General features: G+C 43.2%; 1 protein-coding gene across 2 annotated transcripts; it reads right to left on the bottom strand.

Annotated features, from left to right (window-relative positions):
* Window positions 1–200: 200 nt before the first annotated feature.
* On the bottom strand, window positions 201–14,865 carry wfdc1 (WAP four-disulfide core domain 1). 2 transcript variants are annotated; one of them, XM_061246397.1, is made up of 7 exons: window positions 14,401–14,865; window positions 4,692–4,881; window positions 3,350–3,433; window positions 2,796–2,936; window positions 2,393–2,443; window positions 2,158–2,229; window positions 201–1,903 (listed from the first exon to the last, which is right to left on the bottom strand). In XM_061246397.1, the coding sequence occupies exons 1-6, from the start codon at window positions 14,509–14,511 to the stop codon at window positions 2,171–2,173; spliced, it is 636 nt and encodes a 211-aa protein (XP_061102381.1). In that variant the 5' UTR covers window positions 14,512–14,865; the 3' UTR covers window positions 201–1,903; window positions 2,158–2,170. The 2 variants fall into 2 exon arrangements, with proteins under 2 accessions (XP_061102381.1, XP_061102380.1); XM_061246396.1 differs by having other exon boundaries at window positions 14,383–14,864.
* Window positions 14,866–16,893: the final 2,028 nt, after the last annotated feature.

Here is a 16,893-nt window from a genome sequence, read left to right as displayed (position 1 = left end):
AGGTACCAGTGTTACTCTAATTCCCATGTAGCAAAACCTCAGTGTAAAGGCCATTCTAGAAAAAGAAAGTACACCCTCCTTAAATTCTATGGTTTAATGTACTGGGATATAGCCATCTAGTTATTTCCATGTCCTAACAGTACTAATATGTAATACCATAGAATTGAAAGAAGGCATCAGAAACTAAAGTGTTGGGTGTGTATCTGTACAGCTTTTATTTTAGAACACAGTGGATATTGTAGCACCTGTTTTAGTTTTTTTTAATAATCCTTTTTAGCTGGAGGACTTTAATAGCTTGTTATAGTCCAGAGTCCTTTGTTCTGGTGATACCTGTAGCTTCCTGATGGCTAGAGCTGGTAAAGAGGTAGGCTGCTGTCCTGTTGTCTGAACAGTCTCAGACACGTCTTTGAAGGGTTAGGGCAGACAGGGACAAATGCTGCGTCATAACAAAAACAAGGGCTAAAATCTGTAAAGACTTTCTAAACAGTCTTTGTCGAGCCTGTACCTGGCTTGTTGAGGGGAGGGGAGGGTGGTAGGGGGGTGTTTGACATTACATTTGTTCCTCGACTGAAATTTCTGAAAAGCAGGGACCTTAGTTTCTGCACATGTGTACACATACCTTCAGAAAGACAGTGTTGCATGTTGTAATGGCCTGAACTAGCATGGTACTAATGGGAAGCTGATCGCTGTCAGTCATTGACTTGTTGAACCAATCAAAAGATACCGGCTCTTTGCAGAGTAAAATACAAGATATGCATATGGCAGCTCTCCACATTTTGGTCCCGTTTTTCATCCTGATGAGAAGAGAGCTGGGCTGAATTCAAGCTGATTTATAACCTGAAGCAGAGTAGCATCAAACATCCAGTTCTAGAGCACTCCCTGCTGTAAAATACAGCTAGGCCAGATTGACCACCTTGAAAATCGAGCTGGTCATGAGCTGGTCTAGCTGGGTATGAGCTGGTCAACCAGCTACCAGCCGTTTGAAACATGGCTTGAGCTGGTCTGAACTGGTCAACCAGTTAAACCATGTCAAGCTGGGAGCTGGTCTGAACTGGTCAACCACTACCAGCTGTTTCAAAACCTAGCTTGAGCTGTGTTTTCCAGCAGGGCACCACTGGCACATCCATCAAAGGGGAAGGAATATCTCAACCCTGCAAACCGTTAATGCAAGTAGAGCTTCAAGGTGAAATCATAAGCAAAATGTTTTGCACCTGGAATGCAGCCCTAGTCTTCAGTCAGCTGTTTTTTAAGGTTTTTGACATTGTGAAATGTTTGATGGCGAAATGGTGTTGCGTTATAGAACACTGGCTGCTTTCCCAGTTTTATTCTAGGTTGCTTCTGTGTACACATGCATGGATTATCACTATGCTACCATTTCTTGGATTTCTCCATTTTTTTATGTAAACATAAGGCTAGTGGTGTGGATGTGCGTGTATTTTATACTGTCTGCATACTCTTGAGTGTCTTTGCCAAGCAGCATTGTCCATTTTAGACTCTTTCAAAGAGGTAGGACCAGGTTTGTATACGATCTTCATTGTATATATTCCAGACAGGCGTATTTGTAGTTATAAAGCACCTATATACCAGGCTTTTCTGTAGCCTGTGCCAGTTTCGGGTTTTACACCATTGCGAACCAGTCAAAATCCCCAGGGCCAAGATGGCTGACAGAACATCTGTGGGTGCTTGATGGTTAGGGAGTGGCATCGTTTGGGACTGCAGAGGATGGGTGGTATTGGTTTTGAATGTGAGGACGAAGACTTCTCTTGGTTGAAGGAGAGTTTGCCGAGGCAGAAGTTTTCCAGACCGGCGCAGAGTTGAATTTGGGGAAGGAGAGGCTTCAGTAGGCCACTGCTGTGGGGGTTAATTGAGGATGATAGTGCTATAAGTCCATGGAAGAGAGTACCTTAGGATAAAGTCACAACAGAAGGTTAGTAGTGCTGCTGTACCTGTCATAGCTTGGGTTAAGCAGGGATATTGGATAATATGAGATCAGAGCTAAGGGAATATTTCTTTATTTGTTTCGTTCGTGGTGGTTCTGTTTTTTTTGATGCCCTATAATTTCTGTCTTTGAATATTGTCCCTATAAAGGGGTATTAAAAATAAATTTCTCTCTCTCTCTTGCCCCCCTTCTTCCTCTCTGTTAACAGCACCACTCACCGTTGTGTCTTCCTTATCCCAGGTGTTTGTGGTGGTGCTTCTCATACCCAACAGCGTTGTTGGAGTTTGTTCCTGTGATGATGAAAAGGGAGGTCAAAGTTTAAGCGGATACAGGCAGGGGAGGTGAAGGCAGAAATATCTTTGGGTGCTAAGATGTCATTGTTTTGGGAGGAGAGTGTTGTGGATTTATTGGGAGATATTCTGAAATTCTCTGCAGGTGTGTCTGTCCTCTTACCAGCATCGTCCTTGTAGTCTTTGAAGTACTTGTGTCTCAAACTCCGGCCATCTGGGAGTAGAAGACAGCAAAGGTTGTTTATGCAAACTAGCTAATAGATTTGTTTTGCAGTGATGGCATTAATCCATGTCCTTACCAGGTCTGTGCTGGGCTTGTAAAGACATTGCAGTATAAATATGCAGTCGGAAAATGCTGTTCCTAAGCTGACTGTGGTGTGACACAGATACGTCACTAGCTAGTTCTGGTTAAAACGCACACAGCTGGTAAAAAAAAAAACGTCCCCCAGTTCTTAAAAGTAGATTCTGACTGCAATTCGGTGTTATTATTGGGTTGCTCGCTGGTAGTGAGTGTGCTGGCCTGCGGTCGATTATGTTGTTGGTTATATAGGCTGCAGGATGCTGACCAGATGATCCTCGCAGTTTTATGCACTGGCCACGGTTGGGCACACCGGTGGATGGGTTCCCAGGGATGATGATGTGACACTCGTATCCTGTAGGGCAGTGCAGCGGCTCGTCCCCATCCTCTGTAGTACTGCAGGCCTCCGCTAGGGGGAGACAAAGTCAAATAAAGATGCGCACATATTCACGCGCCTGCATACATACAACAGATGTACACGGATAACCATGAATGCACAAGCAGGAATACATATTAATGCATACAAAGACAGAAATGTGAACATACACACGCACATCTGTGGCTTCAGGGTTGATCTTTGTCTAGAGATTATAGACAGTGACTGCTATGGATTTTTTATATTTGTATTTATGTTCTGTTGAATTATATTTAAACATTCGAGCAAAGCACTTGAATGTACTTGAACCTGAGTTGCTTCAGAAGATGTCTATGTGTATGAATGTACTGCAGTCGTAGGTGAATGCAGTGGAAAGTAAGCTGTGTGAGTTGAATTGATAAAGGCCTGATGGTGGATTACTCTGGATGTCCCGGGCGCTTCCTCACCCTGCAGGACTTCCTCCGGTCCGTCCAGGAGCCAGCCGTTTCCCCCCAGCCACCGAGGTTTGGGCTGCACCAGCCAGTCCAGAACTGAGTCACACCCAGCACACAACATGGTGATACACAATACAACATGACCCAACATACGCTGCTTTACCTTCCAACTAATCTCTTTTTCATAATAATTCATCATTTAGCTGATGCTTTTATCCAAAGGAACTTACAGTTGATGCGACTAAGCAAGAGACAATCCCCCCTGGAGCAATGTGGTGTTAAGGGCCTTGCTCAAGGATTCTTTTTTTCCTTTAAATTTGTTAACACAGTGCAGGCTTGTTATCATTTGCTTTCCCTTTGAATTCTTCATAATCTACCAAAGGGTTAGACTTACTGGCCAAGTGTCGACCAGTTATATTCACGTTAGTCTTCAATTTGATTAGTTAAATGTTTTACCTACAGCATCTTTATATAGTCAGTTGCAATATAGCACAATAAGCACAATGTGAATATGAAACTTATTTAACTATTTTTCATGGCTTGGATAGCTATTTCTGGCATAATGTGGTTTAAGACTGTAACTAATTGTCAAAATTCTGGTATTGTAATTGTGGTTGGAACAAAAGCCAGCATTCATAGGGGTCCCAGAGGACTGAGCGAATCACTGGTTTAAAGCAAAGGGTGCATGACAAGGGCTGATCCATTTCAGGATTTTGCACCAAATTACTTATCATCTGCACCGTAATTATTTAATTAGCTCAATCATATCTTGATCTGAAATTTGCATAAGTGCCAGCTGCAGACTGCAAGTGTATCCTAAAGATTACTGTGATAAAATACAGGAATGAAACAGCGTAGTTTATACAGCTGTTAGAAATCTAAAACTAAGGCAATTGGTTGGAACAAAAACCAGCACGCAGCCCTGCCCTCCAGGCCAGGCACCCCTAGTTTAAGGTATCATGGACGCACATTAGCATGAGAACAGTACGTCTTTAGTTGTGCAAACCTGGGGCATGTTCAATCTGAAAACATTTTGCTACGGTTTCTGTGTTGAACAATATGTTTTCTCCGGCACTCGTTCGAAAATGCTGGTTTAAACACAAATTTCGTGGAGTTGTCATATACATGCACGCAATGTCTACAGTGGCATGTTCCTGGCATATCTATTTGTTGCTGTAGCCTCAGATAATTCCCTGACGTCTGAGATGATAAGATAAGTGTCCTTACATCTCCTGAGGTCTGATCGTCTGGCTTCCGAAGACTAATGAGTCGGCAGCTCACTATCAGTGCGCTGTCACGTGTCCAGCGCTAATCGGTACGTGATCGATATGTGATCGGTCGGTACTTCTCTGACCTGGCGGAGGCTGCACTGACTCCAGGCAGGCGTAGATGCAGCCGTTGTAGCAGCAGCGTTTGTGGCGCTCGCATTCCGAGTCGGAGCGGCAGCTGGGCACCTCGCACGCCCTTTCCGGAAGCATCTGGGGTGGAGGCGGGCACCGGTCACTCTTCTGGTGCTGAGACGTCTGACCTGGGTACTCGTAGTCCTGTGGGGAAAGAGAAGACAACGGTCCTGCTGTAAAATCCTGCAAGAAAATGTAGCTGGTCAAGTTGGTCATAAGATGGTTGAGCTGGGTATGAGCTGGTAGCTTGTCTGAGCTGGCCTACCCATATACCAACCATTTAACAACAAATTGAGGAGAGCAGATTACAGCCTTCAGTATGGACAGACACAGTGATTACAGCCCTTGATTACAGTAGCACTGCCGACAGTCCTGTATCTAATGCCTGCACTTCCTGGGCATGTACCCTGTCTGTTATGGCCCCTTGGTGGTGAAATGAGCCTCCCACTACTGTCAAAGGCAGCAGAAACCCTGACCATCTTCCAACACAGACTGAAGACCCACCGCCCCATATTGTACCATAGCTCCCTTCTTCCCTTTTATATATCCATTCTTTCTTTCATTGCATGTCCATTCAGGATAACATTATATGTATATCTGTGTAAAGATAGGTTATCTGTCCAGTGGGAGGCTATGTTTATGCACTAACAACTGAGAAGTTCATGTGTACTGCTTCGTTAATGTATTTGTACATCATTAATTCATATTGGAATGAAAAAAAAGGTAAATAATATTGGTTAATGGTTACAAAATATAAATATGTTTGTCCTAGGGTTTGCTAATGTATAAATGGTAGTTAACAAATACATTAATTATGAGAAGTTAATAAAACTAATTTTCATGCTTAATTAATGTAGCCTATTTGTACATTAATTTATGATTAATAACTACAAAGCCAGTTCATTAACCTTTTTGTAAAATGTAACCAGTGCAACTACTGCGTGGATGAGAAAAAGGAATGTGTGTTCCATACACTTGGATATCTACAATCTAGTTGGTCACCTTGGGAGGACAGCACAATTCTCCCCAAGTTTTTATTTATTTATTAAAATTGAGGTCACGGCAATTGGCCTATCAATCAATCATTAGCATGCACACTGTATACAGTAAAGCTCCCTGCTGCTGGAGCTGTTGCCAAAAACGAGCCTGCACACAGAGCTGTACATAAAGCTGCAATACACTGCACCAGGACAGAACCTCACATACACAATAACGCAGCAAAAAATAAAACTGATTGGGACACACAAATAAACCCAAAAAGTAAACTTTGGCTGGCTCAAAATGGATGACGGTATACTGTGGTTTGCTATTTGACAGCTTAACTATGTTAATAGCTAAATGTTAAAGTTAATTGTGTGGTGCTAAAACATCTGTGTATAGTGTGTAAAATGCCTGTGAAGTGTTTCCAGATTTCTTTGTGGTGCGGGACAATTGCAATTTCCTGATTCCTGAGGGAACCCCTAATTTTGCAATTAGAGATTTTAATGAATAATTTGCTTTTACTGAAACCCCTCGGCCATAGTGTCTGCTGGTTTTTAATTTAAGTCTGTCTCAGTACTTAAATGCTTCATTTAAGTCGTTCATTAGTTCATTAGTACACTCACCTTGTTTCCAAGACTTAAAATGACAACTGATTGAAAGCAAACTGCAAAGGACTTGAGTTTGAGTTCCCTGGATAGGTCTGCAATGGAGCCTAGGCTGATTTGTGTGTGACCTGATGCAAATTGAACCTATATCCTAAGTCAGTGTGTATAATAATAATAATAATAATAATAATAATAATAATAATGATAATAATAATAATAATACATCAAATTTATATAGCACTTTTCATGGTACCCAAAGACGTTTTACAAAAGAAATAAAAATAACAGCTTTATTAAGAAAAAATATAAATAAAAAGGCTAAAAAGAGGAAAGATTAAGAACAAAAACTAAATGTAAAGGGAGCAAAACAAAACAAACAACTTTATTATGAGAGAAAACCAAAAGTTAAAAGGCTAAAAAGGGCTGGATTAAAAGAACAGCTAAGGCTAGAGGGAGATTTAAAATGTGGGGAAAGCAAGTCTGAATAGGTGGGTTTTGAGGGACGTTTTGAACACGGAAAGGGTGGGGGCTGTCTTAATGTGGGGTGGCAGTGTGTTCCAGAGAGTGGGGGCAGCGACTGAAAAAGCCCTGTCACCCCAGGTGCGTTTGGTTTTCCTGTGGGGGAAATCAAGGAGGTTGGCATCAGCAGATCTGAGGGAGCGGGTGGGGACATGAGGTTGAAGGAGGTCGGAGAGGTATTGGGGAGCCTGGTTATTGAGGGCCTTGTAAGTGGTAGTGAGAATTTTAAATAATATACACTGTATAATATAATTATACACCTGTATATTACAGTGTATTAAAAATAGCTGAAAACCAACATACAATGGACTTAAAAGTGTAACTAAATGGTAACCGCAACAGCAGCTGCACAGATGAGTCATATTGTCATTGTCAATGTCAGTTAGCGGTGTGCATCTATTAAGTCTGGAAATCAGCAGTTTTATATTTTATACGTGAGTTTCCAAGGCAACTATCAGAGTTCCGAAGAAGGCCAAATAGTTGGGGCTGAATTGCAGGCGCATCAGTCACGAAAAACTCTGAATTGTTTGGTGTAGCAGAAGGTACATCTTGTATAAATGATGATAACATATTCAAAACATGAACAAACTACATCCGCTAGAGGAACAGTGGACGCAAGTCGAAGCTCAGAGACAGAGATAGGGTGCTTGACATGAACCAGGGCCTCAAAAACTACAACACAATTGAATCAAAACTTCTGTAACTCTGTCTCAACAAAAACTGTGAATCAAACTGGTACTTAAGGCAGGGCTCACCATTTCAAACCACTCCAAGGCTAATGTACAAAGACACATATAACATGGTGTAGGAGCGCACATTTGTTTTAAGCTATTCAGAAATATGCCATGCCAATGGTTTCAAATGCCTTGAACTGAAAAGAGTACGCAAAATTACAGACACAGTTAAAGAGAGAGAATTGTGAGGCCTTAAATTGTTTTCTATGACACTTAAACTACTTTTAATACAACTTTATTTCAGTATTATTTTTGCACTTGTGTTTGCATTGCTAGGAGAAATGCATGCCAACATTTGCCCTCACCTCACATCATATGTGTGAAAATGGAGATAATTCCAGCGGTGACCAACAGGTGGCGAAATGTGAGCATAATGACCCTGTATTGCAACGAGGCTAAAACTAGGGCTGTATATTCAGTATGCTGTAAATCAAAAAAGCAACTGTCACTGCCATTAAAGTATGCATATTTCTCCTGTAGCTAATTAATATATTTATATAAGAGCTGCCTTTAGGCACTTGATGCAGTAGTTTATGACCTTAAACATTAAAAAAAGTGATTTTGCGACTTATGTTGGAGCACTTTGAGGCCACAACATTCTTGTTCAGGGCCACCAAAACCACAGCTCTGATTTAAAGAGAAAGAATACATTTTTTGTTTCCTCCACATTCAATGCACTTCTATGAAATAAAATGCAGTTTACTTTTGCAGAATAGAAGCTATTGCTCTCGGTATTTGTGGGTTTTTCTGAGGTACTTAGACTCCAGGGCCCTTGTAAAGTTGCATTTTAAATTAGTGTGAGAGAGAGAGAGAGAGAGAGAGATTGCTGCCTTCTGTAAAATTTTAACTTAATCAGATCTGTAATAGAGGCACACTGTTGCCATAGCTGTTACAAGGGTACTGTTTCTATGGCGATTGTAGCCAGAGCGGAGCCTTTGTGTGAATTGCACGCCCCACTGGCAGCAATATGTCGGCTCTACTTCAGTGCTTCAGTTCAGGGGTCGGGGGTCAAAGGTTATTCTGGGGTTCAGATGAAGACAGACAGGCAGTCGCAGCTGCGGCATCGCCTTGCATAGACACGCACACATGCGTGCACACACACACGCACACACATGCACACACTTAAGGGTCCCTGCCCCATGTGCAAACCACATCCCCATCTGCAAACCACATCTCTGCCCTTTCTTGCTGATATCATTAATATTCTCTATTTTGTATTCATTTCTTCCGATTACATTATCATACACTTGGATTGTACGTGCACACCTGTCGTTTAGCCTGTATGTGCATATCACTCTGGGAGATTTTGTTCATTTAATTCATCTTTGGTGCACATGCATTTCCTGCTGTAAAATCCAGCTGTGCCAGCTTGACCAGCTTAAAAATTGAGCTGGTTAAGCTGGTCATAAGCAGGTCTAGCTTGTTGTGAGCAGGTCAACAAACTAGTGCTGATAGCTTGTCTGATCAACCAGCTACCAGCTGTTTCAAAACATAGCTTGAGCTGGCCAAACCATGTCAAGCAGGAAACTGGTCTGATCTGGTCAACCAGCTAAACCATCTCAAGCTGGGAGCTGGTCTGAACTGCTCAACCAGCTACCACCTGTTTCAAAACCTAGCTCAAGGTGTTTTTTTCCAGCAGGGTTCTACAGTATGGTTTATTTGGCAGGCTGTCTGACGGACACATCCACACCCTACTGCTATTAAACTCAAAGCAAATGTTTGGCATAAACACTGGCAACACTTGTATCTGCATGAGCGTTTGTGCATGTCAGTAAGTATACATGGGCTTGTGTGTGTGCGTGAGGAGAGGTTGAAAGGGTGGGGCGGGGGTATTTTTCATTCTGCTGGCTGCCTGGCCGTATCCCCAGGCAGAGAGAGCTCTGAAGTGGGACAGAAAGACAGCCTTCCACCATCTTGTCATTAAGTGCGGGAGGGGCAAGAGTGAAACTACTTTCACGGTGCTTTCCAGTCCAGTACACTTTATCTCTCCTGAAGTACACAAATTCCTAGTCAAATTCAGAAGTGCTCTCTCTCTCCTGGGCTTCATTAAAAGCACATCCTGTGTCTAGCATTGTATGTACAGTATGCTGGGCTTAAAAAAAAATATTCTGCTGATAAATACTGTTTTGTGTATCAGTAACAGTATTCCCAGCGGTAAATGCCAATTTGGCCAGCTTGAAAATCGAGCAGGTCAAGCTGGTGACAAGCTGGTCTAGCTGGGTATCTGCTGGTCAACCAGCATAGCCAAGTTATTCATAAAGATGGTCTAGCAGCATATGTGCTGGTCTAGCAGCTAGTGCTGGTAGCTTGTCTGAGCTGGTTGAACAGCTACAAAACATAGTTTTACAGGAAAAGATGCTTGGTATAGGAGAGGAATTAGCAAACTGACCCTTGATTGGTCACTTTAGCCAACATCAGCCAACTACAGGAAGCAACAGTGTTCACACAATTTTTGTCCCAAACAACTGATTTGATCCGCCATCCAAGACACCCCAACCCCCTCATTAGAGGCCAGGGTCAGAGTCAGCAGGTCAGAGTTTGTGTAGGTTTGAGTTGGTTGACTGCATTTTTACCCCTTGAGCTAGGCACTTGACCTTGAGAATTGTCTCTGTCGAGATGTCACATGAAGGAACATGCAGCATTTTAATTTGCTGCAGTGAAGACGGTCTGCTGAACAGGAAAATGGGGGAATTTGGAGGGGCACAGGGTGGGGGAGGGTTCTGTCTGACATTCAGTCGTCTTGAACTAGAAGTCTTACGGTCTTCTGATCTTTAGAGGAAAATCGGGGGGCTTAATGCCTTAAAACGCTCTAATGTTCTCAAACATTTGCACATCACCTGACTGGGATTAACTCTATTAACTCTTTCCAGAGTTTGCATGGAAAAAAAGAGTAGCAGTAGCTGTTACTACTATTACCATTATTATAAATTGTATTTAATTCATGTTTATTTAGATAAGGTTTACATAAAGAATTGCAAAACAATTATCCAATGTAATGCATCACAACATTTGGGGCTTCTGCTCATTCACAATGCCTGTTCCCAGATGGAAGTTTTTATATTAACTAAAAACATTGAAAAAACATGTTGGCAATCCAATGTTAAATATTGTTGGAATGCTACCAGAGCGAATGCCTCATTGGAACGTTTACATATTATATGCTATTGATATTATATACATTACATTACATTATTGGCATTTGGCAGACGCTCTTATCCAGAGCAACATACAGTTGATTAGACTAAGCAGGAGACAATGCTGGGTTTAGGGCCTTGCTCAAGGGCCCAACGGCTGTACGGATATTATAGTGGCTACACCGGGGCTCGAACCACCAACCTTGTGTGTCCCAGTCATTTACCTTAACCACTACACTACAGGCCGCCCTATACAATATTATATACTGTTACCGCTGCTACTGTTACTACTACAATAGCTGCTACTACTAAGGGGTGGAGCTAGCCTGTCATACTTATGGGTGTGAGTTATATATGTGTATGTACAGCACAGATAAATGAGAGGTCTATCACCCCCAAATATTAATGACCCCCCCCACCCCCCGCAACCACAGAGCCCGACCCAAAAATCTAGAGAACACTGCTTAACAACTGGCACACTGCCACAATATGCTTCATATAGAGTACATTTTGTAAGAATGTCTTACCAGTGGACTGAGCCATCTGATAACAATAAAATATAGCAGTTGCATTACCAGCAGGTAGCCTAACTCTTTTTTATGTTTACGGTATAGTAACAATACTAAATCGCTGCTGATATAGGTGAACCCACAGCTCCCACCACAACCCCCCCACTTCTGCTGCTGCTGTACTACTACTATTACTACTACTACTACTACTACTAATACTATTACTATTACTATTTCTACTACTACTACTACTACTACTACTACTATTACTATTACTATTACTACTACTACTATTACTACTACTACTTCTACTACTACTACTAATACTATTACTATTACTATTACTATTACTATTTCTACTACTACTACTACTTCTACTACTACTACTAATACTATTACTATTACTATTACTATTTCTACTACTACTACTACTACTACTACTACTACTATTACTATTACTATTACTACTACTACTACTACTACTACTACTACTACTACTACTAGTATTACTATTACTACTACTACTTCTACTACTACTACTAATACTATTACTATTACTATTACTATTACTATTTCTACTACTACTACTACTACTAATACCTACTACTGCTGCTGCTTGACTTCATGGAGAAGAGGGAGAAACGTTTAACAGACAGATGGTCAGACAGACACGTGATTGGCACACAGGGTATTGCTTGGAGCGGGGCACAGACACACCCATATCTGTGGAATTTAGGTTGCATAAATGTTGAAACAATATATAATCACTATATATCTAAGACCAGGCACTTGCACCATGCACACACTTATACCTATACAATGCTGATACTATTGCAGTAACATATGTTTGTGCATGTGGGCCACTTGTTCCTGACAGTGTACCAGTGTTTAAATATGCAGTAGCTACAGTACAATATGATAAGCAGGAATTCAGTATGAAAAACATCACACAAAGCTTAGCAGAACTCAACAAGCCCAGCCAGTTGCATGTTGGATGAAGACAGACAACAGGAAACTGGACCAGATCCTGGTGGTAATCGAACCCAACTGGACCAGATCCTGGTGGTAATCAAACCCAATTGGACCAAATTCTGATGGTAATCGGATCCAACTGGATCGGATCTTGGCCAGGAACTGGACCAGGCTGCATCAGAACTAGGCTTGGGGGAGGGAGGGGTTCTGTTGATCAGGAAGGGACAGGTCCCCTCCAATAAATCTCTGTTCAATCACAGAACAACAGTTAACTCACTAATTCACCTATGCTCTTTGATGTCATTGCAAACAGAAGCTTATTTTCTGTGATTTGATTTGCATTTTTTGATTATATTCTGAATTTGGTGCAATTTGAGTCTTACATCTTCCTGAATTTAATGGGCAATTTCTATTTATTTTTGTTTTTTGATATGTGCTCTCCACGTATGGAATCCTGTTTTAGATTAAGAAGAAAGGTGTTCTAATACACTCTTGCAAGACTGGATAACTGAAATAAAGTTTCATGCTAATTAAAATAAGTTTGAATTCTGTTTGTGAGAAAGAGATTGAGAGAGAGAGCCTGAGTGAGAGAAAGCAGAGAGGAGAGGAGGTTGGGGGGGGGGGGGGGTTATATCTGTTGAGGATATCCAGCATGTTCCAATTACAGTGGCTTTGAAGCCGTGTCCAGGAGGAATGTTGGTTCTGCGGTCCGACAGGCAGTGAAGGGCGCCACACTGAGCCCGTTAACTTTGATCAATCAGTTCAGCGCTGAGACGACTTAACGAGCTGGGGCGGGGGGCGCCAGTGTCGGGGGGAAAGAGTAGAGTTCCCGCCCTCTGGAGACCCCCGCCCCCTGTCCTCAGACATTTACGCATGCAACCTGCGCAGTCTGTCAGGTTTTTACCGGCTCAATCCTGCTGCAGCTCTAAACGCTGCCATAGCACAGCAAGCTCCCTCATCCCAGTGACAGAGCCTTATGAAAATGCTGCTGTCAACAGTTCAGTGACACTCTTTCACAAATCACCATGGCTTTTATACCGCAACCTAAGACACACTTTAACACGAGAGCACTGCATTGTGTTCCGTTACACTTTACATTGTGCTGAACCCTAAATCTGCAACAATGTGGTGTTCTGAACCCTAAATCTGTTACACTTTACATTGTGCTGAACCCTAAATCTGTAACACTGTGGTGTTCTGAACCCTAAATCTGTTAGACTTTACATTGTGCTGAACCCTAAATCTGCAACACTGTGGTGTTCTGAACCCTAAATCTGTTACACTTTACATTGTGCTGAACCCTAAATCTGCAACACTGTGGTGTTCTGAACCCTAAATCTGTTACACTTTACATTGTTCTGAACCCTAAATCTGCAACACTGTGGTGTTCTGAACCCTAAATCTGTTACACTTTACTTTGTGCTGAACCCTAAATCTGCAACACTGTGGTGTTCTGAACCCTAAATCTGTTACACTTTACATTGTGCTGAACTCTAAATCTGCAACACTGTGGTGTTCTGAACCCTAAATCTGTTACACTTTACATTGTTCTGAACCCTAAATCTGCAACGTTGTACCCTGTTCTGACCCCTAAATCTATAACACTGTACAGTGTTAACCCCGTATTTGTATCACACTGTCATTACCCTGTAACATCCAGCTATAAACTTGAAACCCAGTATCCTTATGTACAAGTATATAACACTGCCTTCTCTTGGACACTATGACACTGTACCCTCTCATGCACCCTCATTCACCCCTGAACATCACAACTGTAACACTGTGTGTTGTTATGAACCCAAACTCTGCAGCACCGTACCCTAACATACACCCTCATTCTATAAGACTGTACATGTTAAGGTACTTTAACTGTAACACTGCATCCTGCATGGTAGCACTGTACCCAATCATGCAGCCTAGCTCTGTAACCTGTCATGCACCACAAGTCTGTAACACTGTACTCTTTCATGCACCCTAACTCTCTACCTCCTTATGCAACCTAAATCTATAACACTGTACCCCAAAACGTGCACCCTAACTTTGTAAAACTGTGCTCCCTCCTGCATCCTAACCATTTGGGAGCCCCAGAAATGTTCACCCAGTCTTTAGAAACTCTCCCCCTTCATGCACACAGATACATACACACACTCACACACACACGGCCCGGCTCTTTAACAGTGTGTGTACTCACATCCGGTCTGTCCCCCACCTTTTGGCTGAGCCCCCTCTTACTGATCCGACGGGCACTTCCTGATCCGGATATCAGAACCAGTGCGCAAAGCACCAGGGCCACGGAAGTCCGCTCGCTCCTGCCCGGCATAGCTCTGCCGTCCAGCCTCTCTCCTTTCTCCTCTTTTTCCCTCCTTCTCTGCTTGTCTTTCTCTCCCGCTGTCCGTATCCCCCCTTCTCCCTCTCTTGTGCCCCTGCGGTCTTATTTCAGAGGGCTATCTTCTGTCCTCTGTATGCAGTAATGTTAGTCCAGGAGAAATGTTCAGTTCCCTCCTGCGCGTGCAGATAGTGTGCCGGCTCACCGACGGAAATGTGCCCTCCCTCTCTCTCTCTTTTGCTCTCTCTCGCTCTCTCTCCTAGAGGGCGGTGGCAGGAAAAAGAGAAGAGAAGGGAGAGAAAAGCAAGAACGTCAGGTGAGGGGAGAGGAGGAGAAACGACAGAAGAATGAAATACAGGATGAAGAGGTGAGACCGCTCTCTGTGCTGAGCGATTACAGCGGGAAACATGTGCGCCTCTCACAGAGAGAGAGAGGTGGGGAGAGTGTGGGAGGGAGAGGGAGAAAAAGAATGGGGCAAAGAGAAGGGGAGAGAGAGGGAGAGTGTAGGAGGGAGGGAGCAAGAGGGAGGCAAACCAGAAGGAAGTGAGAGGTATAAAATGCAATATTTTTAGACCTCTTGACCGCTTGCATTTGGTGGTCTGTGTTTAAACACTGAGGTCAAATGACTACTGAGAATGTGTGTGTGCACGTGTGTGTGTTCCTACATGCCTGTGCATGATGCATGTGCATGTTCTCATGTGCATGTACATGCCTGTACATGCATGTTTGTGTGTGTGTGTGTGTTCTCATTCATATGGGTGTTTCTTCAAGAAAGGGCATGTTGTGAATGACTGGCTGTGTATTGTAACCAATTTTACTGCCCAAGGAATAAAGAGAACCCCCTAGACCCCCCATAAAAGCTCTGAGCCCCCCCCCCCCTGAGCAAGTGGATTCCTGGACTACAGAACCTCCACAACCACAACCACCATTGCACTGGTATACAATGCACCCTGCTATCGCCATTACACTACATTACATTGCATTCACAAAGCAGTAACTCTCATACAGCGTGACTTACAATATAAGAGAACCACGTATCCGCTAACAACATTCCCTGAGGAGCAATTGCTTTTGCGATATCTCTAAAGCACTAGATGTCAGTTAACTATGCCGAGAGTGCATAGAAGGACATGTACTAGTTGTTGTGCTACTTGCATTCCATTGGTATTTCAAAGTAAAATATCCACTGTTCTGAGTGAACAATTGATTGGACTCATAATTGGATCCAGGGGATTTGCGTTTTCGTCCGTTAGGGTCAGAGGTTTGCGGACATCACTCAACACACACCCAGAGTTCCCAAACCCGCATCACCCTTCCCCCCACAAAGGCCCGTTTTTCCTTCCATAGAATGACAGCTGCAGCATCTACATCCCACCCTCCCAGACAGGCAGAAATGACAGCTGCAGAAGACCGTTAATTCAGCCCCTCACCCCTGCCCCCAACCCCTGCTCCCCCCCTCCCTAACACCCCTTTTTCTGGGGCTGAGACACGGGTGCTTGGGTTCCTGTTCAAGTGTTGCAAAACCCCTGACCTCCCCCACCACTACCTCCACCTCCTCATTGGACTTCAATTCCCATCATCTTCCTTTCACACAATGTTCTACCTGCTGAGTGCAACTGAAGTGTCTGTGTTTCGCACCTTTGTTAAAAAGGCCATTTTTAAATATGAATGCATAACCTTCCTAGACTGCATAGACACATCACACACCACTCTATTGTAAAGCAGGAAAAATTTGAGCAGGGATGTTCTCCTGGTTTATGAGTGAGGTGGTGGTGTTGCATTTACAATGATGCACTCGGCACTCATTTCTATCCAGTGTGACTTGCACAGCTTGCGTTACATGAATGCTGTTCTATTTGTACAGGTGGATATTTCCGGAAGCCATTTGGGTTGAGCTCTGCTCAAGGGTACAGCTGCTCGTCCTCTTGGGAATAAACCTGCAAACTCTTAGTTACAAGAGCTGCTCCCCAACATTAACATTGGTGGGGAGGGGGGTAGTTCTGGAGAGCCCCTCACCTTTGACCTTTTCCTTGTACCCCATCTCTCTTCTGTGTATGGAGTTGAACCTCACACTGAGCCTTCTTGAGTCCTGCACAGTATGTCAGTGGAGAACAAAAATGTATGCAAAGAGCAGCGAGAGAGAGGGAGAGGGAACAAGAATGAAATAGCGTTGAAAGAGCACCACGGTTTCTGTTTTAGGGGGAAATGTGTGTGTGGGAGGTGGGGGGGGGGGGGGGGTTGAGAGGCCCCATGTGCATGGAAGAGGTACAATAGTCGTCACTGAAAACAAAGGTCAGTTGAATAATTCAATCTGTGGGCAGTGGTACAAAGCCACTCAGTGGCCGCGGTCACCGTAGCAATGTAACTGCCTGTCTG

The sequence above is a fragment of the Conger conger genome, chromosome 6, assembly GCF_963514075.1.
Source record: "Conger conger chromosome 6, fConCon1.1, whole genome shotgun sequence".
NCBI lineage: Eukaryota > Metazoa > Chordata > Actinopteri > Anguilliformes > Congridae > Conger > Conger conger.
The sequence above is the reverse complement of the archived record's forward strand: the minus strand, read 5'-3'. Positions and strand labels throughout refer to the sequence as shown.